General features: G+C 44.5%; 1 protein-coding gene across 1 annotated transcript in view; it reads left to right on the forward strand.

The window, feature by feature from the left end:
- The window catches only part of LOC146009653 (NXPE family member 4-like), a 99,309-nt gene extending 77,074 nt beyond the window's left edge, over positions 1 to 22,235 (forward strand). Inside the window, exons 5-7 of the mRNA XM_083150106.1 lie at positions 15,495 to 15,635; positions 16,693 to 16,758; positions 22,095 to 22,235. Of these exons, the coding sequence (XP_083006232.1) occupies positions 15,495 to 15,635; positions 16,693 to 16,758; positions 22,095 to 22,235 (348 nt within the window). The remainder of the gene's footprint in view (positions 1 to 15,494; positions 15,636 to 16,692; positions 16,759 to 22,094) is intronic.
- The last annotated feature ends 2,651 nt before the right edge of the window (positions 22,236 to 24,886 follow it).

Genomic DNA, 24,886 nt, shown 5'->3' on the forward strand with positions numbered 1-24,886 from the left:
TCTTGCCCACGTAATATAAACCACATGGACAAGACAGAACATAAACCACGTATTTTGTGGAGCATGTCACAGAGTGTTTAATAGGTATTTTACGACCTGTATGTGGATGACTAACTGTGCTCCCAACAAGCATGGCTCTACAGGTGGTACACCCGATGCATTTATAACACCCCTTAGGGCGGGTTAAAAAATGACTAGCAACTGGTCTTTTGGTTAGCTCAGTCACATCCACCTTGACCAGCATATCAGCAAGATTCCTGCCCCTCCTGTAAGCTGGCATGATTTTTTTATTGTGCAAACTTTTTAATTCCCTGTCAGATGAGACTATGGGCCACAGGGACTTCACAGTGAAGTCCCTGTGGCCCATAGTCTCATCTGACAGGGAATTAAAAAGTTTGCACAATAAAAAAATCATGCCAGCTTACAGGAGGGGCAGGAATCTTGCTGATATGCTGGTCAAGGTGGATGTGACTGAGCTAACCAAAAGACCAGTTGCTAGTCATTTTTTAACCCGCCCTAAGGGGTGTTATAAATGCATCGGGTGTACCACCTGTAGAGCCATGCTTGTTGGGAGCACAGTTAGTCATCCACATACAGGTCGTAAAATACCTATTAAACACTCTGTGACATGCTCCACAAAATACGTGGTTTATGTTCTGTCTTGTCCATGTGGTTTATATTACGTGGGCAAGACAGAATGCCAATTTAAAGAACGCATGGCAAACCACAGGTCATCTATCCGGCAGGCCCTCAGCACAGGTACTAGTGACCAGCCAGTCGCAAGACACTGCGCCCTCTTAAAACATAGCTTGGCAAGCATAAGATTTAAGATCATTGATCATATTCCCCAGAGTGTCAGAGGTGGCAATAGGGGTAGGAAACTGCTACAAGCTGAATCCAAATGGATTTTTGTGTTGGACACCTTGTCGCCAAGGGGGCTGAACGAGCAACATGGGCTGCAGAGCTTCATATGATTATATTGTGGCAAAGTCCTAAGTTATAACAACTTTAAGTGTTAGGCTCTGACAGACGTGAGGTTCGTTCACCCCCAAGGGTGATCAAAGGGGGTTTTCTTAGCCACACTGGTAGTAGGCAATTAAAAGGACTTTATTGATTAAAGGATTAGTATTACACTAATATTGTGCCTATAATCGCGAAGATATAAGTTTTGTATATAAAAAATATTTGCATGAAAAACTATATGACCTCCCAGTGCACAAATGTATATCCAGCGTAACATATGTTGCATATGTATTTTATGTATTTTAGGTATTTTCTCACTTTTTTTCACTTAATTATGTGTAATCACAAGTGATATGGCAGTCCGCTGCCTCTTAAATGGCTTATATTAAGCCTCTTAATCATGTTTTTACATTTTTGTTTGTTGGTTTTGTTTTAGATATCACCATGGAGACGGCGCACCACGGCGCCCTGAGCGAGGCTTGGCTATGAGCTGCGGTTCACGATGTGGGGCGACGGCTGATGACGTAGCGGGCAACTCCAGGACGGAGTGTGGCGTGCCTAACATGACGTCATTGGCGGAGCGACGCACGTGGAGGTGGCGGGAGCCGGACCTGGCGATGGACGCCGTGGGTAAGCTTGTCCAGGTGAAGTGTGCTTTGATTAGGGGGCGGGTTCTGTCTAGATGTTTAAATATGTGCACTTGTACTTACACTGTTGATCCCTGAGGACGGGCTAGACCCGAAACATGTTGGATCGTGTTTGAATAAAAATTCACGTTTTTCATCACTAAGAAAGCCTGTGAGTGCCGCCTATCTGTATCCATTATATATATATATATATATATATATATATATAAACGGACAAGCGACCAGCACATCCACGGCTCCAAGGCTCAATATAACGCACTGGGTGCCTTCACAAAATATAGGATAGCACAGCAAGGAAGTGCGGCACTCGCAGTTAATAATGTACACCAGACTATCTACTGCTAGTCTGGTGTACATTATTAACTGCGAGTGCCGCACTTCCCTGCTGTGCTATATATATATATATATATATATATATATATATATATATATATATATATATATATAAATTAACGGGTAGTCGGCACTCAGCTCCTTGGATGATGAGGGCCCCGTGCCATCAGCAGGGTCCAGAGCGCCGGACAAAATACATACAGGTGCGGTCGTCTGCGGCACTGGGGCTAGGAATAACTCACACAACAGCCAGCTAGGTGGTTGACGTTTCAGCCTTTATCACGGCTTTTTTCAAAACAGCTTACATAAAAACAATGCGTGTACACTCACCTTATATGTGCAGCAGATCCACACTGGCGTGCAGCAGCAGCGGGCACTTCCGGGCGCACGATCTCGGCGCCTGATAGTGACGTCACTGTACGTAAGACGGTTGCCGTGGCAACGCGATGCTTAGTGTTCTATGTGAAAAAAATAGGACATGTAACGATATCGGAAAACCAGTAAATGAACTAGTGTTAAGTGCCGCACCTGGCGTCGCCGCCGTCCTGGCCCCTCAGCAGCATCTGCGCTGCTAGAACGGCGGCCATTTTCCAACACACGTCGTCAGGAGGTTGCAGGGGATGTTGCTAGGCAACATCCCAAACTTCCGCTCCAGTCGCTCCTGCACAGGGAAGACTGTGCAGAACGGACAGGAAGTGATGTCACCACAGGGGGCGGCTATTTCAAATATAAGCCGGCGTCTTTCTCTCACTGACGCCGGTTATAGCATTCTGTTAGCTATCGCTTACGTTCGTGTTCCTGGTCCTGGTTGGAAGTTCCCTTGCTGTTACTACCTGCCTTGCCGTGCCTGTCTTGTCCTGCTGTTTCTGGAGTTCCGTCGCTGTGCCCAGCTGTCCTTCGGGACTTTTTGGGGATTTTTGTGGTCGTTTACCTGGACGATATCTTGATTTTTTCCTCATCTTTGGAGCAACATAGAGTGCATGTTAAAAAAGTCTTACAGAAGCTCAGAGAAAACTGTCTTTATGCGAAACTCGAAAAGTGTGAGTTTGAGGTCCGTAGTATTTCCTTCCTTGGTTATATTATTTCCCCGGAGGGCTTCTGTATGGATCCTGCCAAGGTCCAGGCTATCACAGATTGGGTGCAACCCACTACCCTGAAGGCAGTCCAGAGGTTTTTGGGGTTTGCGAATTACTATCGCAAGTTTATTCCGGCTTTCTCTGATATTGTCGCACCCATCGTTGCACTCACTAAGAAGGGTGCAGACCCCGCTCTCTGGTCTACAGAGGTCCATAACTCTTTCCGTCGTCTCAAGGAGGCGTTTATTTCTGCTCGTATCTTACGTCATCCCGATCCTGACCGTCCCTTTATTTTAGAGGTAGATGCCTCTGAGATCGGCATTGGGGCTGTTCTTTCGCAGGTAGATCCCAAGGATGGTCTGTTACATCCCTGCTCCTTCCATTCTCGTAAATTTTCTCCCGCAGAATGTAACTACGATGTGGGGAATAGAGAATTACTGGCCATAAAATGCGCTCTGGAGGAATGGAGGCATTGGCTGGAGGGGGCCAAATTTCAGGTGACCATTTTTACGGATCATAAAAACCTCTCATATCTTCAGGATGCCAAGCGACTTAATGCCCGTCAGGCAAGGTGGGCGTTATTCTTTGCTCGTTTCAATTTTCGTATCACCTTTAGGCCGGGTTCCCGAAATGTCAAGGCAGATGCCTTGTCCAGGAGTTTTTTAGGTCTTCAGGACAAGGAGTCAGTACCGGAGACCATTATTCCATCTTCTCGGGTTCATGTCGGTATGGCACAGACACTTTTAGACAAGGTCTTACGGGTACAAGCAGAAGCACCCGACCTCACCCCTCCAGGGAGACTGTTTGTTCCCTCTAGACTCCGGGGGGCAGTTCTTACTGAGTTTCATACGGCCAAGACGGCAGGTCATCCAGGTTGTGCCAAGACATTGGATTTAATTTCCCGTTCAGTATGGTGGCCATCTATGAGAGGGGATGTGGAATCTTTTGTCAAGTCCTGCGAGGTCTGTGCCAGGAATAAGTCCCTCCGCACCCCTCCCGCGGGTCAACTTCTTCCCTTGTCCTGCCCGGAGAGACCATGGACCCATATCTCTATGGATTTTATTGTTGAATTGCCCTCTTCCTCTGGTTATGATACCATATGGGTAATTGTGGACCGCTTCAGCAAGATGGCGCATTTTGTCCCCCTGGTTGGTCTTCCCTCCGCTCAAAAATTGGCTTTATTATTTCTGTTGCATGTTTTTCGTCTCCATGGGCTCCCCACAGATATTGTCTCTGATAGGGGGGTACAATTTGTTGCCAGATTTTGGAAATCCCTTTGTGCAGCTTTAGGCATCAACCTCAGTCCATCTTCTGGGTATCATCCTCAGTCGAATGGACAGACTGAGAGAGTCAACCAAAACCTCGAACAATTTTTAAGATGTTATGCTTCCAAGTGTCAGAACAAATGGTCAGAGCATCTGCCCTTCGCAGAGTTTGCATACAATAATGCATGGCACTCTGCTTCTAAGATTTCTCTGTTTTTCTGTGTCTCTGGGCAACACCCCAGAGCCAACTCTTTTGATTCCGGATCTTCCGGAGGTGGTTCTTGGTTGTCACAAAAGAGGGTCATCTGGAACAAAGTTCATAAGGCTCTTCTCACGGCTTCTGCATCTGCCAAGCGATTTGCCGATCGTAACAGGAGGCCCTGCTCTTTTAGAGTAGGAGACTGGGTTTTTCTTTCAACCCGGAACATTAAGATTCGCCAAGCCTCTCAGAAACTGGGTCCCCGATTTATCGGTCCTTTTAAAATCATCAGTCAAATCAACCCAGTAGCTTTTAGGCTCCAACTGCCTCGGGCCATGAGAATCCATAATACTTTTCATTGTTCTCTTTTCAAGCAGGCTGCTCAGCCCAGGCGCAAAGGACCCGCACCCATCCTTGTTCAAGGTCGCAAGGAGTTTGTTATAGAAAGGATCCTTGATTCTAAGGTGTCTCGTAATCAGCTCAAGTTTCTTGTGCACTGGAAAGGATATGGCCCGGAGGAGAGATCCTGGATTCCGGACAACGAGCTCCACGCTCCTTTTCTCAAGAGAAAATTTTTTGAAGAATTTCCCCATAAACCCAGGGTTGGGGGTCCCTTGACCCCTCCTCAAGGGGGGGGTACTGTTAAGCGCCGCACCTGGCGTCGCCGCCGTCCTGGCCCCTCAGCAGCATCTGCGCTGCTAGAACGGCGGCCATTTTCCAACACACGTCGTCAGGAGGTTGCAGGGGATGTTGCTAGGCAACATCCCAAACTTCTGCTCCAGTCGCTCCTGCATGGGGAAGACTGTGCAGAGCAGACAGGAAGTGATGTCACTACAGGGGGCGGCTATTTCAAATATAAGCCGGCGTCTTTCTCTCACTGACGCCGGTTATAGCGTTCTGTTAGCTATCGCTTACGTTCGTGTTCCTGGTCCTGGTTGGAAGTTCCCTTGCTGTTACTACCTGCCTTGCCGTGCCTGTCTTGTCCTGCTGTTTCTGGAGTTCCGTCGCTGTGCCCAGCTGTCACTCAGCGGTCGCGGAAGTCTGCCGAGGCTTGTCTGGTTTCTCATCATCTCACCAGATAAGTCAGGGGTTACCCTGTGCTTCTTCTCCCGTTGTTTGGTAGCATTTCGTATTGGGCTTATCAGTCAGAATTATTGCCCTTTCGTTTATAACATCTCATAAGCATTGTTGCTCATTTCTTTATATTACATCTCATAAGCATTGTTGCCCATTTCTTTATATAACATCTCACAAGCATTGTTGCCCATTTCTTTATATAACATCTCACAAGCATTGTTGCCCATTTCTTTATATAACATCTCACAAACATTGTTGACATTTTGTGGCTCTTACTGAGCAGTCTTGCTTCCAGGGGTTTCTGGGAGTTCCCTGGTTCTAGGGTCTAGTTAGGCTTCCCCTTGCTCTCTCCTGGCCTTGGTGGATGTGTTGTACTTTCCTAAGACCTGCCTGTAGCGGAGTGGGGAGGACCTAATTCGCCCTTCAGCCGAGACGGGCCCAGGTGAAGCCTAGCACCGCACACATCCGTCAAACCCAGCCAGAAGCAACGGAGTTAGGGTGTCGGGGATTCTCCCAGAATCCTTACAACTAGATAATATTGGAAAATGTGTATATAATAAAAATATATGTGCCCGCTGGAAATTACACTGCAATGTGAAAAAACCAACACAAACTAAAGTGAAAACAACGAACTACATATTGCGGGACATATATATACATACAAAGCTGTAAAACAGTGCTCATTCTATGTATGGTTAATAAAAATCAGTACACTAGATATCGATAGTGTCTAAAACTTTTAGTTATTCTATATAGGTGTTATATGACCAATGAACATCAAATGGTGCTATCATTGTATCTAATACTATAGTGGAAAAATGATGCATATAAATAGACATATACATCTGGTATTTGAATATAAAGGATAAAAAATATATGTGAATGAAAAAAATAATAATAATAAATAGGTTGCTCTGCTGGTTCTATCCTTAATATAAAGAATCGAGATTTGCCTTCAAGTAAGCGATGAGGCATATAAAGTATTGTCTACATTCAATCATTAGCTCTCAATTGCAACATTTTAGCTGGACCTTGATATACATATATGTTAATATTTATGGGTGTCCCATTACATTGGACAGTGTCTTGCACAAAGCACTGTCCCACTATCACCCAGTACTGTCTTTTATAAGAAACATCGAAGGCCCAATTGTTCGTTGAGCCCCTTAGGGGCTAATGAGTCCAACTTGAATATCCATCTTGATTCAAGTTGGAGTAATTTTCTACCCCGGTCACCCCCTCGCGGAGGCGGCGGGACCTGATCGATTATCATGTATCTCACAGAGGCCAATGAATGTTTGGCCTGTGCAAAATGGCGGGCAACGGGTTGCTCACTTGTACCTTTTTGTAATGCCGCACGAATGGCCGAACGATGCATGGCCATTCTCTCCTTGAATTGTCATTCGGTCTTACCGACATAAATCAAGGAACATGGACAAAAAATGATGTATATAACAAAATTAGATGTACAGGTCAAATTCTGTTTGATGGGAAACCGTTTACCAGAATACGGATGACTGACTGTTGTTCCTGTCTGCATGTAGCTACAGGTAGTGCAATTTGGGCACCTATAGCATCCTTTTTTGTTTCTGGTGAGGAAAGTGGTTTTAATTTTCTTGCCAAGGTTGGTGATATCGGTTTTCACTAGGTGGTTCTTGAGGTTTTGTCCTCTTTTGTAAGCTGGCATTAGTTTTTTACCCTTTAGTCCCAGTGATGGATCGCTCTCAATAAGGGGCCATAATTTTTTGGCTGTTTGGACATTACTGGGAGTTTGGTGGGAAAACTTATTTACCCAGACTAATTTTTCAGCCTGCTGTTTAGATGGGTTTTTAGGTTTCAAGAGGTCAGCTCTATTTTTAGCCACAGCCTTATCATGTTGTTGTTGTAATATATTATGTTTATATCCTCTGTCCTTAAATTTCTGGAACATAATCCCCAATTCTTTCTGTGCCTCTAACGGGTCGCTAACAATGCGCAGTACATGCAAAAATTGGCTGTATGGTAAAGATGACTTGCAGTGGGCAGGATGTGCACTGGACGCCAACAGTAAGTTGTTGCGATCCGTGGGCTTTCTATATAGTGTAGTTGTAATACCCGTGGGGCCCTTGGACAGAGTGACATCAAGGTAATTAATGGTCTGGGCATCAATATGGTAAGTAAATTTAACATATTAACATATATGTATATCAAGGTCCAGCTAAAATGTTGCAATTGAGAGCTAATGATTGAATGTAGACAATACTTTATATGCCTCATCGCTTACTTGAGGGCAAATCTCGATTCTTTATATTAAGGATAGAACCAGCAGAGCAACCTATTTATTATTTTTTTTTTTTTCATTCACATATATTTTGTATCCTTTATATTCAAATACCAGATGTATATATCTATTTATATGCATCATTTTTCCACTATAGTATTAGATACAATGATAGCACCATTTGATGTTCATTGGTCATATAACACCTATATAGAATAACTAAAAGTTTTAGACACTATCGGTATCTAGTGTACTGATTTTTATTAACCATACATAGAATGAGCACTGTTTTACAGCTTTGTATGTATATATATGTCCCGCAATATGTAGTTCGTTGTTTTCACTTTAGTTTGTGTTGTTTTTTTCACATTGCAGTGTAAGTTCCAGCGGGCACATATATTTTTATTATATACACATTTTCCAATATTATCTAGTTCATTTACTGGTTTTCCGATATCGTTACATGTCCTATTTTTTTCACATAGAACACTAAGCATCGTGTTGCCACGGCAACCGTCTTACGTACAGTGACGTCACTATCAGGCGCCGAGATCGTGCGCCCGGAAGTGCCCGCTGCTGCTGCACGCCAGTGTGGATCTGCTGCACATATAAGGTGAGTGTACACGCATTGTTTTTATGTAAGCTGTTTTGAAAAAAGCCGTGATAAAGGCTGAAACGTCAACCACCTAGCTGGCCGTTGTGTGAGATATTCCTAGCCCCCAGTGCCGCAGACGACCGCACCTGTATATATATATATATATATATATATATTTTGCTGTCCTTACTCAATAGCCCGGAGGTAGTAAATAAGGTAGGCGGCACTCCAACGGATGAAGGTGAAAAAAGTTATTTATTCAATAATCCATAATCCTTACACCAAGCCGACGTTTCGAGGCCTTGAGCCTCTTTTTCAGGGCGTGCAATAGGTGAGGTAAAGTGCTGTGCACCTATTGCACGCCCTGAAAAAGAGGCTCAAGGCCTCAAAACGTCGGCTTGGCTTAAGGATTATGGATTATTGAATAAATAACTTTTTTCACCTTCATCCGTTGGAGTGCCGCCTACCTTATTTACTACCTCCGGGCTATTGAGTAAGGACAGCAAATTGTATCCATCATCAGGAAGGCACCACGGGAATTTATATTATTCAGCAGCAGTGCCGATCTACAGGACAAATATATATATATATATAGAGAGAGAGTTTTGTGGAACCGGCACACTCAATCCTCATGAAACAACTGCTGGGGTGCCATACTCAGGCCACAGTCCATGAAGGGGTACAACCACAATATATATCAGTATAGAGAGCACTCACCAGTCTTCAAATAAGATGCAAATAAAAGGCTTTTAATACATCACCAAGGTTTCATGCAAATAGTCGACGTTTCGAGCCTCGCCGGGCCCTTTGTCAAGACAGACAGGATGGGTCACAGCTGTGACCCATCCTGTCTGTCTTGACAAAGGGCCCGGCAAGGCTCGAAACGTCGACTATTTGCATGAAACCTTGGTGATGTATTAAAAGCCTTTTATTTGCATCTTATTTGAAGACTGGTGAGTGCTCTCTATACTGATATATATATATATATATATATATATATATATATATATATATATATATATATAATTTATATACATTTGGTCTATCTATAATACTTTAACTGACTCGGCATATACTGGGTCACCTAAGTGTCCATCTCTGTGCTTTGCTCCGCCCCTCTCTGGAAACCCCCTTCTGAAAATCCTGCATTTACCCCTGACTGGGAACCTTGCTCCTAGTGTGTGCAGTTCAATCCTGATTCCATCTGAGAAAGTTATTTGGCTTTGCTCCACCTAAGAAAGTTTCTTGTGCTATTACCTTGGGACTACTACTTTTTTCCTGGTACTTGTGTAGTTTCACGGCGCTGCCGCGCGCACAGTCTGTTTGAAACTTGCCAGCTTGCCAGACTCTGTGCGCATGCCACTCTAGCTGTTCTCAACGCAGCGCTACGTTATCAGCGTAGCGTCTAAATCCAGACTCCCTGTGACACCCCGGCACACCGCTATCAAAGGGGGTGAATTTAGACGCTAAAGCATCTCAATCCATACTCCCTGCAAGCCGCTAAGAAGGGGGGTATCTGGATTTAGATGCTAAAGCGTCTAGATTTACTAGGGTGTAGGGGTACATAGGGGTGCAATGTGCAAAACACTCTTAAACCTTTTCACAATGACACTAGTCAATGTAACAGCTGTCGACCTTGTTAAGTCCACTATCCATGCCAACCCGAAGCATGGCGAGCGCTGCGAGCCCGCGAGGGGCGGCGGTACGCGTCCTACGACCTTTTCATACCCCCACAATCCACGTCGGCGTGGAGTTGACTTTATATAGTGTGGCGAGCGCAGCGAGCCACCGAGCCCGAAGCGTGGCGAGCGCAGCAAGTCCCGCGAGGGGACGCGTATACCTGTGAAGTTATGCGCGTCCCCTAGCGGGGCACGCTGCGCTCGCCACGCTTCGGGCTCGGTGGCTCGCCACACTATATAAAATCAACTCTACGCCGATGTGGATAGTGGTGGTATGAAAAGGTCGTAGGACGCGTACCACCACACCTCGCCGGCTCGCTGTGCTCGCCACGCTTCGGGTTGGCGTGGATAGTGGACTTAACAAGGTCGACAGCTGTTACGTCGACTAGTGTCATTGTGAACAGGTTTAAGAGCATTGCACCCCTATGTACCCCTACACCCTAGTAAATCTAGACGCTTTAGCGTCTAAATCCAGATACCCCCCCTTCTTAGCGGCTTGCAGGGAGTATGGATTGAGACGCTTTGTCAGCGGTGCGCAGGACTGCCTATTTCACTGTGGAACTACAAGTTCCACAGTGACCTGTCAGCGCCTGGCCAGCGTGCTGCTGCTGCTGCCTGGCGCTACGCTGATAACATACCTTACATATGGAAAGCAGCCACGCGCTACGCTGAGAACAGCTAGAGCGGCACGCGCACAGTTAAACAGAGCATCTGGAAAGCTGCTAAGTTTCTGAGACAGACTGTGCGTGCGGCGGCGCCATGAAACAACACAAGTACCTTTTTCCTAAAGCACAACAGGATTGGATCTTGCCGTTATTTTCAGGAACCGGTAATAACTATGGCCCTTATTTTGGTTGGTGCGTACATTTCCGTATACTTTCGGATGGCGTTTTATAGCCGTCTGCGCATGCGTGGGGAACGCTATGCGCATGTGCCACGCATGGTCTCCGTACTTCTACTCACTAATACCGTACAGAAATGTGCACTGCAATCACTCGGGAAATATGGGCGTATTATGGGCGTCATTCGGAATGACACAGGGGAGTACTTTCAAAGTGGGCTAAACTGGGCGGAAACATGGGCGGACACGGGGGAGTGCACTTATTTTGGTGGGCGTGCATTCGGATAGCACACCGAATGCACGCGAACAAAAAGGCTAGAAATATGCGGTGTCCATAAGCAAGTATTGCTTTGCGGACACCACTCGGTCATGCGCTAGGCAATCGGAACGCCTAATCAGGACGGACGCACCTCAACCAATGTCAGCTGAACACAATACAATCACCTCCTTTACTCATTACTTGTTAATTACACGCTTGTCACTGCTTCAATTGGAACCATTGCAGCTTAAATGGAACATTACTAAACACACACATATATGCTGCACTTTTCACACACTTTTACACTGCAAATAATGAACACAACTTAATAGTAATAATACAAATACACATGTCACTTCTACATGTATCAATTTAACCACACATTTGGGGGAAACAAAAAAAAATTATTAAATGAACTTATAAAATAAATTAGAAATCGCCACAAAATAAAAGGTAGCATAGCAGGAAGAAAATTAAATAATATATAATAAATACATGTATTCTAGACATACATAGCCACAGCAGAATCATTAGGAACACATCAGGTGGCTTCACAACAAAAGTATAGCACCAACACTTCAAGTACAGCACACAGTAATGGTAGCCGAAACAGGGCAACAGAGGAACCAAACATGACATTCGAAGCGAGGGCAAATGTGGGTACCCTCTGCACGGAATTGGACACAGGAAGCTGACACACACAGCTCAATGAAAGATTTGGGAAGACATAAGGGTGGAGATTAATTTGCGGGCACGTTTGCCCCTGGCAGGCTCCTTGCCACGTGCAGCAGCTCTTCGGCCACGGCCACGGTCAGATGGTGGGCCAGGTGGAGCAGATGCTGGGGAGGGGGTGGATCCTCTTCCCCCTCTGGCAGCAGGGAGTGCTGATGGTGGTAATGCACCAGAAACGGATGACAATAGGACCCTATTGCTGGCAACTAGCTCCACCATAAGCTCATTATGGTGGAGGAGGAGGTAATTTTGCCGCAGGGCTTGATCAGCCAGCACCTGCAGGCTAGCAGCAATTGATTGCTGGGTGGCAGCCATAGCCTGCAGGCTCCCAGCAATAGTCTGCTGGCTGCTGACCAAACCCTGCAACACCTCCTCGGTCCTACGCACCCGCTCTGATGCCGACTCTCCCTGCTGGTGAATATTGCCAAGCACCTGCCCCCACGTGGCCAATTCAGCCACGGTCAGTGGCTGCTGCTGCAGGGGCCTGGTACTGGTGGCAGGTGGCACAGACTCCTCAACCTCCTCAAGAGATTCTTGACCAAGCGGTGGGGATGCTGGTGAAAGAGAAAATTACAATTACAACACATTCCATGCAAAATTAGAACCAGCTACTTATGGCATGGCAAATAATTACCTTCAAGCAAAGAAGCCATGACTTCCGCTGGGGCCTTGCTGTCCATGGTGCTCACCCCCCGGATCTCCTCGACTGCAATGCAGCACTCTGCCATCTCTTCCAGGGGGGTGAGCTGCAGCTTTGATGGCATGGGGCCAGCCCCAGAGGTGTGGCTGTGTTCCCACCGCTGGGTCAATTTCCTCTTGAGGTTCGTTTTGAAGTCGTGCCACCTGCAATCAAAGTTTACATATTAATACATGTCACTCCTCATGTTTGCTGTAGCACCCATTGCAATCTGCAACATAATACAACATGTGCCTCATGACACCAAACTTAGATTATATTAAATTTGAAAACAAACCCTTAGAAGATACACTCACACTCACCCTACAATAACTATCAATTCAATGACATGGCAAACATGTCTGTGCCTCCAAGCAACGTGACCGCCCATTGACCAACTCCATCTAATATCTAATGTAAACATTACTGGTCTTGTACTGCTCAAATGTAACACACATGAACTTGCCTCTTCTTAACGTGCTCTGTCTCACAAACTTGTGGAGCCACCGCATTAATCTCCGCCGTTATGTCCTCCCAGATCTTCCATCGCCTTGTGTGTGTCAACCGGTCCTGTGGACACTCGATCCAATCCCGTGCGCGGGGCACCAGGATGGCAAGCTTCTGTGCTTCGAATGCCATGTTTCTGGTGGTTGGTTCCTCTGTTGCCCTATTTCGGCCACGACCACTGGCACCGCCACGGCCACTGCCACGGCCACCTGTCGCTGTACTCGAAGTGCTGGCCAGGCTACTCTGTTGGGAAGCCACCTGCTGTGTTCCCAATGATTCTGCTGAGGCTGAAGATGGGCCAGCTGCCGATTGGCCTGATGTAGATGGCCCATCTGGCTGCTCTTCCCCCAATGGCTGGTCTGGGTTGATGGGGACATAGGTGGTGCTGGAGTCCATGCGGGCAAATAGGTCCTGCCACTCCTGCTCTTCCTCAGATAGAGATGCAGACATGTGTGCAACAACATTGCATTTGTCTACCACACCTTTATATACTATTTCTGTAATAGGCGTACATCAGCGACACCCTGAGTTCCGTACGGCCGCGTTCCGTACGGCCGCGTTCTGTACGGCAGCGTCAACCGTGCGGCGCATAGGCCACGCCCCTAGCTGCGGAATTTTTTTTAAAAAAAAACCTGGCAAACTTAGTAAGTCTGATTTAGTAGGTAAATGCAGATTTGTATACCAATGACCAAATAAAACTGAGGTCAGACATGAAATGTATATGTGAATGTACATCTGTACTGAGCACTTGTTTGGTATGGAGTACAAATGACAATACCCATTCCATATGTAAATCCAGTCCACCACTTAGGCAAAAGTAATCAGTGCTAGCATCCAAATCACATGTGAAAGGTCTCCAAATTCAGCCTTGATGCTAGCTACTTTTCATTCCACATCTCTAGTGTGGCCCAGTAGAAGGTAAGTGTACACATGGCAGCATGGCCTAATATTGGGAAAAGGTCTGGCACTATTTGCTATGTTTCTGCTGCATAGCTTTCACTATAAAATAGCTGTTTTGTACCTTGTTGAGTTAGGTGTAAGTGGCTAGTGATGCAGACTATTTCACCTGTTGCTTATACCCATGTTTGGTGAATGTAATAGATTATATATAATGGCTTCCCAACTTATTTACACTGTCTGTTTAGGAGATAGTAAGTAATGGCATGGTCTGCTAAACTATGCACAGGTACAGCAAGTGTGGGTTTGCGATGCAATGGGTTAGCCGTCTGTTCTGGCGCATACACGCTGTTACTGTAAAAATGAACAATAAAGTTAATACCAAATATCACTCTGATCAACCAATGACAGGACATGATTGCTTGATTTGTGCCATTGCTAAGATGGCGGCCTATGGCAGAGCAGCTCCTTTTTCTGCAGCAGAGCTGAGGACACTGGTCTCCGTTATGGAGACCAGGCTGGGCCGTGCAGGGCCGTTTATAACCAATAGGCAGAAGCGGAATGCCTATGCGGTGGCCCGCCGGCGCATATACGCCCGCACATAGGTGCGGCGGACCATTGCACAGCTGGAGCGGCGGTGGTCAGACCTGAGGCGTCGCCAGCCGGATTTGCTATGTATAGCTGTATGTGTCATATATATAGTTATATATGTGTCTATATACATATATATATATATATATACATATATATATATATATATATATATATAATCCGAAAGAACTGGCACTCCTGGACTTAGGTATAAGCCAAGGTAGCTTGCCCTGGTGCCTGCAATAAGGAACCTTGCAGTCCCAATGATACGAATCCAAACAAAGGGCACTCAGGGACTTCAGATGGGTGAAAACAGAGGACTGGTTTATTTCTCAGTCATAAGATATGTCAACGTTTCGGGGTCGCCCCCGTCGTCAGGACACAAAAAGGTGTCCTGACGACGGGGGCGACCCCGAAACGTTGACATATCTTATGACTGAGAAATAAACCAGTCCTCTGTTTTCACCCATCTGAAGTCCCTGAGTGTCCTTTGTTTGGATTCGTATATATATATATATATATATATATATATATATATATATATATATATATATATATATATATATATATATATATACAGCATAGGTAGGGCGGCACTCGCTTAAATGAAGACTCTCACAAAATACTCCAGTTGTGAGAGTCTTCATTTAAGCGAGTGCCGCCCTACCTATGCTGTATGTTTGGAATCCTGCCGGAGACCAAGGGAAGGCAACGCTGTGGTTGTTATCGACGAGGTGTGCTGGCCTGTACTGGTGAATATATATATATATATATATATATATATATACACACACACACACACACCTGTCACGGTGCATGTTTTAAATTTAGGTATGACTATGTTAAATGTATGCATGAATATCATTAGTAATTTGACCCTTTTTAATATGTCCACAGATGAGCCAGCCCAAGCACAAGAGGGTCTCCGGGGGGCCCTCTTCCGAATCCGAGCCCACATGCGCCAGGTCATGGCAGAATTGGACCAGCTGTTGGATGGCCCCATTTAATTTTTATTTTTTGGTTTACATGACAAGTTTTGTAAGATGAATAAATAGTTTATTACAGTTCGAAGTTGTCTGTGTGTTTTTTAGAAATGGAAAAGTATATGTGTAACTTGTTTATAATCTTTAAAATAAGCAAAATGTACATTCTGTATATAGATGTATGTTCTGTTCACATGCTGTAAGGGTTAATGTGTGTAATGAATATAGTAGTCATGTTTTTCAGTATATATTAGGATTTAATTGATTCAATTAGACAACAATCCCTTTTTAATGAGGTTGCCTAATTGCCTAAGTGGGTCATGTGATCGCTGTGTGTGCTCAAAAAAATAGTGTTGTATTTAGCGAAAATACTCCGCATCGGTGCGTACGGCCAGCTTCCCGTACGTTCTAACGTGGTAAGACCGTGCTTACGCTGCAAGACCGTGCAAGAATCTGTACGTGTCCACCGCACACGCAAGGTTTGTATGTCGTCCGTACACACGCCCTGTTCTTAAAGAGTGAGTCCGTCCGAATGCGGAGGACCGGTGGGCGTTTCTACGGACGATGTCCGCACGCCACCGCACAGTGTGGCGTGCGGACCGCTCCGTAGGAATTCGGGAAAGTACGCACCGATCAGAATAATGCCCTATGTGCTGCATAGAGTCATTGGAAAAGGCCCTAGTTCTGGGACAAATGCTCTAAATTAATCTAGCGGTCTTCTTAGCCCCTATTGATTTTAATAATATAACATTACTTTTTAATATTACTTTTTATTGTTGATAATAAATGGAGAAAACGGTCCTATATTTTTTTTTTTCAGTCTGCCCTGGTATATCCTTGTCTCTCATATATCCACATCTGCGGGTTTACCATGCAATATGTATGGATCACGGGATCACCCAAATTGATGTGACTCACACATATCGCGGCAACTTTGTACAGTATAAGGACACATCTGTACATGTTAGAGGTTTCATTTGGTCAAACAATTCTCTCTTCACATATGCAAATACCAGAGTTAAATTCAGGGGTCAGGCTGCCCAAAGTCACAATATTATTGGCTGCCCTGCTCTCCCTCCTTAACTACTCTCAGCATCCATGGTCCCTGGCAGTTAAACATAGCTGGAGAACTGCCCTGCAGCAGTAACATGCAGCTCTCTCAAAGACATGGCAGCAAGGTGAGTTAATGGTAGTAGTGGTAGGAGGAACTGTGTAGAAGTAGTACAGGAGCAGTTACATATGGCAGCTGGGGTAGATGGTGGGGGTTGATGGTGGTAGTTTTGGGGGGGAATTGGTGGAAATGGCAGTAGTGACACATAGAAGCCTATCCAGAAGGACTGCATGAACTACTGTTAAAATGGGCCCTCCCAAAATGGTCTCCTCTTTAGAAGAGACAGTTCTTAAGGATACTAGAAAAGGCAGAAGCTATTTCAGGATGGACACTTGAAAATGCAATAAAAATCCATACATTTTTTGTTTTTCGTACATCCCACCCTATGTCCCGTACTTTTGCATACCAAAGATCCAAAAAAGACCTAGATCTTTAGTAATTTCCCCTAGATGTGCAATTAGAACACCCTAATTATCTAGCCAAACTTAGTAGTTGCAAAGCATAGCACGCTGCCCAAGCCAACAAATGTGGTCAACAGCCATGAACAACTGAGTCATGAATGCTGGCAAGCTGTGAAGCCTAATGCAGATAGGTGTGACCCACAAACCAAATGGGATTCATTTTACTCCTTTAAAACAAGGTTAAAAAAAGCATTAAACCAACCACTCAAATTGCTATCACCACTGGAAAATAACAAAGCAATAGAGTGGGGGAGAGAACGAACTTGACCTAAGGTAAAAACTTGCTAAAACCTGCAGAGCACAAAAGCCAATCAGTCTCTGATAACTTCAGGCTAAAAAGAGGCAAAAATCCCTCTGGGCCCCCATCAATAAGGATGATGAGAAAATTTCTACAAGACAAAATTATCCCAAACCAAAATCGGAATAACTGGATGTATCACTAAAAAGTGCCGTATTTCCAGCTCCCAAGAGCTTTAATCACAGGCAGTGAAAATTCAGCATGTGCACTGGTAGCAGCAGCCCCAATCTGAAAGGAATGAATGCTGGTCTCATTCAAGGTCAAACCAACAAGATAGGTACTTGCTTGAGCCGACCAGCATGCCTACAATTTATTTTTGGATAAACTGGAACTTATTAACACAAAGATGTCTTCCTGGAGTGCTGTGGCCTCTAACACAGTAGATTAACAAATATACTATTTTTTGGACAAATCATACAGTATATTAGAAAGAAGAATGGAGAAGCCACACAATGAATAATAGTATATATATAATTGTATGTAATAATGTAATAATAACATACATCATAAGTAGCATACAGTATGAACAGCTTGCCAGCAATGAATAACAGGAGTCGGGTGATCGCACGCAGCATCCACCGAAGCCGCACATCCACCAGCATGCCACTGAATCCACCTCAACCCACAGCCAAGTGTCACGTCACTGCAAGCCACTTCCAACGCGTTTCATCATCTGTAGGACTTTGTCAGGGAGTGTCGACACTGAACCCATAGATTTCCTAATGAAAAAAGGTGCATGGTCAACTTTTTGCCACCTAAAATGACATAATATTTTATTAAAGCAAAGTGCCTAAATACGTTTCCAGTGATATTTAAAATTACAATCCTTCATCCAATACACTGCTGTAACAGTGGGGTGGAATGATGTTTGTGTAAAACCCTATAAAAATCACTATTCTTCTTTATGACAGACTTTTACTGCCAAACGTAATAGCCTCTGAGTTCGGCGACCATGTGGGTAGCTGGTCAAACTTGGAGGCATTTTCTAAAAGGGCAGTCATTTACAAGGCTAAACAATGCCTTGTGAAAGATTGCCCCTTTAAGAAACCTTCAAATTCAGCTTGCACCCCATATGGCTCTAGACTAGGCTATTATATTTGGCATTGGTATCTGATGAGTTCTGCTATTTTATCATTCTGGCATGTAGAACAAGAACAATAAAATGGCTAAGTGGATTTTTTTTTGTATTTTCCGGGATAAAAGAGGATTCTGGATAAGAGAAAAAATATTCTTAATAAACAAATAGTTTATTAAAGTTTTGTTTTGTTAACCAGGGAATGGGAGGGGGTACAGAAAAAAATGGAGGGGAGGTGGGGGGATGAAAAGAACAAATTAAACATACAGAATTCGAGATACAGCAGTAGTAAGTAGAGGTAAGGACCTTCACCATCTAGGAACCTCTTTCCTGTTACGTCACTTGCAGCGCAATCATCAAATGTTTTTCACAAATTCAGAAACTTTGGCTAAAAACGTAACAACTAGTCCATTGTAACCTAGCTCTGTTTCCTCTACTATAGCCAAGCACCTGCAATCTCCACCAACAGCACTCTCATCAGTATCCTCAGTCATGTTAGGAATGATGTCCTCTCCTATCTGTGATTCTTCAGAAGCATCCTTGAGTGCTACGCCTTCTGCTGCTGCTGCTGCTGCTGTTGTTGTGAGTGGATCTTCATATAAGAATCGGACCAGGAATAAATCTTGTACTAATTACAAAGCAATTTTTTTTTTAAAGCTTTTTATTGAATTATTTTCCAACAAAAATAGTTTGATACCATATACGGGGGTATACATACATACAACACTAGGTGAGGGTATACATACATACAACATATAAATAGAAGAATACAATTTCCATTGAAATAAAGCTTGAACCGCTTGACTGTGGTTAATTGTGGCGCATCTTTCCTGGTCCAGTGGATAAGAATACATGTTCTTGCTATTATAAGTATCAAAATAAGTAGAGGAAGATTCTGTTTTTTAACCTTGTCCATTGGCTATGTGCGAAAAGAAAGACCCATAAGTGCTAGAGGATTGACTGTTAAACAGTCCTTTGCAAGGGGGACTAAATATGACAGCAGTCACCCTGTTTCTCAGCAATTTACTGACGCCATAACAGCTATGCTGGTTTTAGATGTGCATCCAGTATCTGCTGTTTATGCACTGGGTTTTAAACAGTTAGTTGAGGTGCTCTGTCCACATTACCAAATACCATCTAGATTCCACTTCACTAGAAAAGCAAGTCCTGCATTGTACAATGGCATTAAGAAAAACCTAAATAGTGTCCTTCAAAATGACATTGTACCAATTGTACATTTAACCACAAATATGTGGACAAGCAGTACAGGGCAAATGAAAGACTTCATGGCTGTGACAGCCCACTGTGTAGGTGTATTGCTTTTATCAGCACCAACATCAGCCGCAAGCATACTCTCACAAATTCCAGCTCATTCAGACACAGGCTACTCTGTATCACTGGTTTTAATAAGAGACAACCTCTTAGAGAAACTCATTTGCAAAATGATTTACTCCACCTTGACTTTCCACGGGATTTGTGATTGCTGACAATGCCAGCAATATTGTGAGAGCATTACAGTTGGGTGAATCCAACACATTCCCTGTTTTGCTCACACAATTAATCTGGTGGTTCAGAATATTTTCAAGAGTGACAGGAGTATACAGGAGATGCTTTGTGTGGCAGAAGAATTTCAGGGCAATTTAGACATTCAGCAAGTGCATGCTGAAGACTGCAGCAGCTGCAGGTGATGTTAAATTTGCCCTGCATCAGCTGAAGCAAGAAGAAAAAACCATCCATGATTGTGGAGGCTGGTATGAGATAAATGAGGTCTGGAAATATAATTATTTTCCTGCTGCAGGAGCCTGGTTAATATAATAGAAACAAGGCTTGGATAACATCTAAAGATGGCCACGGGTGGATAAATATATCAGAAATGAGGCTTGGAATATAAGTCTAAAGATGGCCGCAGGAGGTGGTCTTTTTACACATAAAATTGAAATCGAGGCTTGGATAGCAGGATCCAAGATGGCCGCGAAAGTCTATATCTAATACTGGACAGAAACGAGGTGTGACACGTATACCGGGCAGAAGTGCGGCTAATGAGAGCCGATTGATGGGGGTTTATAAGAGAGCTCCTGTGGTCCTATAAGCTCAATCTGAGGAAGCCGCCAAACAAGGAGAGGCGGAGAAATGTGTAATTGAGCTTATTTCCATCTGCATTGATGTGAGGAGATACCTCAATGTTCCTATTGTGCTCCATTGAATTTGAAATACCGGCTGCTGGCTAGAGATTTCTCCTCTGGACCACCAATTATAATCATTCTGCCTGACCATGGGAGGCCAACACTAAAAAAAACGAAAGTGGTACAGTACAAAGATGTACAGGTGACTTCATTAAGGTCTGTAGTCCATTTTCGTGCTATATACTATTATTGGAGAGACTATCAGGAAAGTTAAGATTGTGTTACATTTCAAAGAGGAACTTTATTCAATGATCTAACGTTTAGTCTGACCATATCCAGCCTCTAAAAAAGCCTCATTGGAAGCATATATATTTAATGAATAGACTGCAAATTCAATTAATTGCAGATCATCAAGTGGCCCACATTATTTCCAGCTCTTTTTAGTAATTGTACAGATGAATTGTGTGTGGATTTCATGAAATTGTTTATTGTTGGAAAATGGTTTATTATTTTTTTATGGCAATATCAATTATGCTAAATAAATTAGAAAATTGGTACTTGTGTACTAGCACGGCGCCCCGATAATTAGTCGCCCGATTTTTTAATCGCATCGCATGCCATACTCCCGATGGCATGCGATGCGACGCGATTTTAACTCATATTCAATATTAAATTGTATAAGCACCCCAAGTATAAACGTGAGCCCGAAGCGTGGCGAGCGCAGCGAGCCCGCGAGGGGCGGTGGTACAGGTCCTACAACCTTTTCATACCCCCACTATCCACGTCGGCGTAGAGTTGAGAATAGAAAGTGTGGCGAGCGCAGCGAGCCACCGAGCCTGAAGCGTGGCGAGCGCAGCGGATACCTGTGAAGCCCGCGAGGGGACGCGTATACCTGTGAAGGTATACGCGTCCCCTCGCGGGGCTCGCTACGTTCGCCACACTTCGGGCTCGGTGGCTCGCTGCGCTCGCCACACTTTCCATTCTCAACTCCACGCCGACGTGGATAGTGGGGACGCGTACCACCGCCCCTCGCGGGCTCGCTACACTCGCCACGCTTCGGGTTCACGTTTATACTTGGGGGTGGTGTGGGGGTGCATTTAACCATTGTAACCACCCATTAGGGTGCTTATACAATTTATAATCGAATTGTATGTGATTGTATGCCATATACAATGGCATACAATTTTAAAATTGTATGCCATTGTACAGCATCGGCCGATATCGCATCGCATCTCATACCATCGCATGCGATATGGTCTGCGATGCGATGGGCGCCGTGCAAGTACACAAGTACCGAAAATTAAATAAAATAAAATAAATTATGTAGTAAAACTCATTGTGGCTATCCAAGAATCATTTTGACCAGACAGCGTTAAAAGGAGTTATGCACGGAGCCTGTTTTGGCCCCAGTGTAATATAACTCTTTTTATAAACTATATTTTTTAGCTGAAGCAAGAGGTAGTAACCTGGTGGAATTTGACCCTTTATATGTTTCAGCGGACGGAGGAGCAGAAAAAGGCCATTCAAGGGTACATATCAGCCTATGATATTGGGAAAGGAGGGGAAATCAAGCACAGTCGAGAATGATTTTAGTGTTGTGCAAGGTTCTTACACCTTTTGAAGTTGCCACATGTGAAGTCAGTTCAAACACTGCCAGCCTGATCCAGGTTATTCCCCTTATTATGCTTTTGAAACAGCAGCTGGAGAAAGTGAAGAGGAGCTGAACAGTGCGAATACGCTAGGTGTGTCAGACTTGTGGATCAAGTCCGTAATTCGCTTCGCCAGGATCCAAGGGTCATCAATCTCTTGAAATCAGATCACTATAGGTTGGCAACCATACATGTTCCTAGGTTTAAGTCATACATTGTATCTTTTTTTCTGGCAGACATAAATCTGAAGAGATGCAAAACCTGTTGGTGAACAAAATGTCAGCTCAAGTGGCACGTGACACAGTAACATCTTCTCCTTCTGTTTCTTCTGCGGCTGCTAGGAAAAAAATCAATTATCTCAAGTAAGCTATTAGTGGTGATGCAGAGCTTTCTGCCAAAGTTTATATCATCTGGTCAGGTCTAAAAGGACTAACTACAATTATGGACTTGTCTACAGTGACTCCATCTTATACAGTCACCATTCACAGAATGGTGGATGATTATTTTAGTGATCGCATCCAAATAGGCATGTCAGAAAGTCCTTTGCAGGAAACATTTGGAGGCCCTTGCACAAACTGGCTTTGCTTTACTTAGTTTGCCTACCCTCCAGTGTGTTTTCTGAGAGAATTTTCAGTGCAGCCGGGAACCTTGTCAGTGATCACTGTAGGTGTAGGAGGTTATTAATTAAAAATGTGGAGAAAATTATGTTCATCAAAATTAATTACAAATTCCACCAGGAAGAACTTTGCTGGCAACTACAGCCATAAAATACAGAGGCTTTCTTTAATGATAGATTCCTGTGGGGATAAATTTATATTGTGTGAGGCTGAGGAAGTGCACACTGATGGGAGTGGGGAATCCAAGGATGATGATGACATCTTGCCTCTTTAGAGCCATTTTTTACAGGGAGAGATCATTTCAGCCATACTGTATGTGTGGCAGTCCCTGTGGCAGAAATGATTGGTTTGATAAATGGTGAATCTCCTGATTAATACAGATGGAGCCCGTCTCATTCAATGCTTGCGCTCGCCAGAATGTCCCCGCCGGCAAGCGCTGGCTGAGAGGGACTCCATTAGACTAAGATGCATGAGCATCTCACACGCACGAGTGCCCCATTCACTTGGCAGCTGGGTGGGAGGACCCTGCCCGTCTCCACTTCAGAGAGACGGGCAGGATTAGGGGGAGTGTGGGGGGGGGCAGCGGGGACCAACAGGGACTGGCAGGGAACCGATGGGGAGCTTCATCGAAATGGGGCGCACAAGCATCTTGTGCGTGTGTGCCCCCTTCCAACGGATGGCGGGGCCTGGCGGCTGTGGGGGGCCATCCCTATCACCATTCCCCGCAAGCATGAGGTCGGCTCCATCTGTATATATGGGTTGAGTATCCCGGTACTTGTTTCCTAGCACGGCGCCAGCGATAGAAATTGTAACCATCGGGACCCCAAAAATTGCGTTGATCGCATCGCATGCAACCAAATCGAGGGGTGGCGGTACGCGTCCTCCGACCTTTTTATACCCCCACTATCCACGTTGGCGTTAAGTCGATTTTATATAGTGTGGCGAGCGCAGCGAGCCACCGAGCCTGAAGCGTGGCGAGCATTACTTCACAGATATTACGCGTCTCCTCGCGGGGCTCGCTGTGCTCGCCTTGCTGCGCTCGCCACACTATATAAAATCAACTCCACGCCGACGTGGGTAGTGGGGGTATGAAAAGGTCGGAGGACGTGTACGCCGCTGCTCGCCACGCTTCGGGTTCATCGTGGGGTGGCGTTAACAATGGGGGGGGGCATTTGTCATGTAAAATACCCATAAGGGTGGGTATACAATGAAAAATCGGGTCCATTGGCCCATTTAACATTGTTCCCTATGTAAAATTGCGTCCATCACATCAGTTGCATAGCATGCCTTAACTTAAGGCATGCGATGGACGCGATTTTTTCATTGTCGGGAAAAAAGGCTAAAAATAGCCCTAAAATCGCGTCGGTCGCGTCCATTGCATACCTTAAGTTACGGGTCCATCGCATACCTACGACGGGCGCTGTACTAGGAAACAAGTACCAGTATCCCTTATCCAAATATCCGTTATCCAAAATTATTCCGAAAACCATACACTCCAGAAAGTGAAAAAAATATGTTTTTTTTTTTTTTTTTGCTAAACACACTACTGGGGACATCAGTAACAGAACTACTGAGGAAATTATATGTAACTGCCACTAAATATGTGCAAGGAAATGAATGCTTGGCATAAAAATTCAGTATCTCAGATAGTACAAAAACTTTGTTTCTTGCCTTGAAACCTTGTTTTATGCACAGATAAAATATATTTGTGTGTATTTCATGTGTTTGATGTGTTTTTACAACATAAATGCAAGATACCCTAAGATACATCATTGAAATATAAAAATATTCAGAAATATGGAATAATCCACTATCCAAAATTCTTCTGGTCCTGAGCATTTTGGATAAGGGATACTCATCCTGTACAACATAAGAGTGGATGTGAGGTCCCAAGGACAATTCCATCTTATTTATTTATTAATTAACAGTTTCTTATATAGCGCACACAGATTCCGCAGCGCTTTACAGAGCA

This window comes from Crinia signifera, chromosome 6 (assembly GCF_055691185.1).
Source record: "Crinia signifera chromosome 6, ASM5569118v1, whole genome shotgun sequence".
In the NCBI taxonomy this organism is placed as follows: Eukaryota; Metazoa; Chordata; class Amphibia; order Anura; family Myobatrachidae; genus Crinia; species Crinia signifera.